The sequence below is a fragment of the Aulonocara sp. 'chitande type north' Nkhata Bay genome, linkage group LG23 (assembly GCF_057382095.1).
Source record: "Aulonocara sp. 'chitande type north' Nkhata Bay isolate Kocher_YH1m ecotype deep benthic linkage group LG23, A_spYH_male_GT1.1, whole genome shotgun sequence".
In the NCBI taxonomy this organism is placed as follows: Eukaryota; Metazoa; Chordata; class Actinopteri; order Cichliformes; family Cichlidae; genus Aulonocara; species Aulonocara sp. 'chitande type north' Nkhata Bay.
The window spans coordinates 19124453-19126743 of NC_141365.1; the positions used below are offsets into that span (position 1 = coordinate 19124453).

Below are 2291 nucleotides of genomic sequence, written 5' to 3' on the forward strand. Positions count from 1 at the left end.
ATTAGTGCTGTCAATAGATTAAAAAAAATTAACTAACTAATCTCACAATTTTCTGTTATTAATTGCGATTAATCGCAATTACTTTATTAATAGCCTGGCTCCAATTACATTTTTTTTATTCTTTATATTTTAAGATTGTAACAGACATTTATGCAACACAATGAAGTAAATGCAGAGTAAACACAAATAATGTATGCTGAAATTCAAAGAGAATTTTAATAGTTTTCATCAATCTTTAACACAGTGAAAACTTACAAAAAACCTTTAAGGCCATCAACAGTGACCGAACCCAGGCCTACAGGTTAAAGTGAATATCATAACAATAAAGGGTGCACAAAACTCAGTATTTAAAACACAAAAAGACACGGCTGAAAACCCAGAATGTTGAACATTTTTCACTTCAAAGGAGCAATCTGGCTTAGTCCTTCTTTGCACTCAGCCAGTTACTGAGGCAAACTATTCTGTTTACATTGTCTCATGACAAAGAAGCACGCTTCTTTTGAATGATGTGACCTGAGAGTGAGAATAATCTCTCACAAGGCACTGTGGTTGCAGGGGTTGACAGGTACTTGCGTGCAATAGGTGCCAGCCTGGCATGTGCTCCTCTCTCTTTAACCACCACTGTAGTGGACACTCTCCTATGTCAATTTTGGGCTCTGCTTTGTACAGATTCAGACAGCAGTCTATAGCATCTTCCTCTGTATCTGAATCAGGAGAACCCAGCAAGCAGATGGACATCTTGCTCTTCTTTGGTGAGGGTTCCTCTGTTGTCTGAGCAGATGGTTGGTGTGCATCTGTCTCTGACATCAGAAGGTCATGTACTGATGCCCACACCTCTCTTCTTTCATCTTTGGAAAGGCATTTAAGGTCTTTAAACCTGGGATCAAGGGCAGTAGCGATCTTCAGCCATGTGAGATTGCTGCTGTCCCTCCGCTGAGCTAGGTCTGTGGTAAAAATCTTCTTAAACCTCAAAACGTAGACTGGGTCATCATCTGAGGGCTCCATAATCCTGAACAAATGACACAAGGCTGGCAACACCATGGAACAGGAGACATACCGCTCTCCCCCCAGCAGTTCGGTAACATATCTGCAATAGAAAGATCAAGTCTGTATTTTTCTATTAATCACACAGAGACAAACATAAATACCACATATGAAAATACACAGAGAGGTGGAGGTGGAGAACATACTTGAAAACAAAGCTAGAATGCAAAGATAGACACACAATCATGAGAAACAAAATTATTTACCTGCAAGGTTCCAGTAGTTCCTCCAGCTTTTGCAGTATGTCAAGCTCCTGGTCAGTCAACATGGTCACCTTGCTGTTTTGTTGAGTCAGGATGGTGGTCAGCCCAGATTTATTTCTCTGGATCCGCTTGATCATCTCTAGGGTGGAGTTCCATCTTGTTGGAACGTCCTGAACAAGCGGTTCTGTTTGATGTCCATGTGCAGCTTGCTGTGCCTTTAATTCCTGAGCGTTTGCTGGACTATGCTTAAAATGTCCAACAATCTTGCGACATTTGGCCAGAACCCTTTCAAATGCACTGTCATTAAGAGAAACTGTGACCGTTCTTTGCAGAATGTGGGCCATGCAGGGCATGTGTTCAAATGGAAGTAGTCTGGCGGCTGCAACCATGTTACGAGCACTGTCGGTGCCAAGCGTGGTTACCTTGTCCTTGATTTTCCATTCGTTTGCAACATTCAGAAAATGGTCAGCACACGCCTCAGCATAGTGTCTCTCTTCAGTTTTACTCACTGTTAGTGCAAACGATTGCATAGTCCAGTCGTTATCAATAAAATACGCCATGACCCCCAAGTAATTATCGTTGTTCACCAAAGTCCAGTGGTCTCCGGTGAGAGCGACATTCCTTACTTGCACAAGCTTGCTGGACTGCTGAGCCCTCTGGTCCCCATACAAAGTGTCTCGACACAATGGTTCCTCTCAAGGGCAGATTGTAACACTCATCTCCTGATGCAGCGCGAATGACTTCTCTCAGTCCATCATCTTCTACTATGCTAACTGGTCGGCAGTTTTTAGCTATCCAAACAACCAAGGAATTGGTTAATTTTTCTCTCACATTTTTTGTTATTCGTCCACAAGCACCATACTCCTGAAGCGTAGACTGGCGAGGTCCCGTAGAGGTGGATTCAGTTGGGTGTTTTGCTCTCAGGTGATACACCAGTGATGAACTGCTTCTGTGGTACTTGAATTATGCTTTGCAAATTGTGCATCTTACTCTCGTTTTGTCCAACAAGCCATCAGGCAACTTCTTAAAGAGAAACTTTCCACC

At 42.6% G+C, this 2291-nt stretch overlaps 1 protein-coding gene across 1 annotated transcript; it reads right to left on the reverse strand.

The window, feature by feature from the left end:
• Positions 1–273: 273 nt before the first annotated feature.
• LOC147301533 (E3 SUMO-protein ligase ZBED1-like) lies at positions 274–1709 on the reverse strand. The gene is made up of 2 exons (XM_086284681.1): positions 1251–1709; positions 274–1087 (listed from the first exon to the last, which is right to left on the reverse strand). The coding sequence occupies exons 1-2, from the start codon at positions 1634–1636 to the stop codon at positions 466–468; spliced, it is 1008 nt and encodes a 335-aa protein (XP_086140807.1). The 5' UTR covers positions 1637–1709; the 3' UTR covers positions 274–465.
• Positions 1710–2291: the final 582 nt, after the last annotated feature.

Excerpts from the sequence above, each read along its gene's own strand:
- LOC147301533 (XM_086284681.1), bottom strand. The coding sequence starts at position 1,636 with ATGGTTGCAGCCGCCAGACTACTTCCATTTGAACACATGCCCTGCATG. Across the intron at positions 1,088-1,250 it reads GAACTACTGGAACCTTGCAG|ATATGTTACCGAACTGCTGG; the intron begins GTAAATAATTTT and ends TTTCTATTGCAG.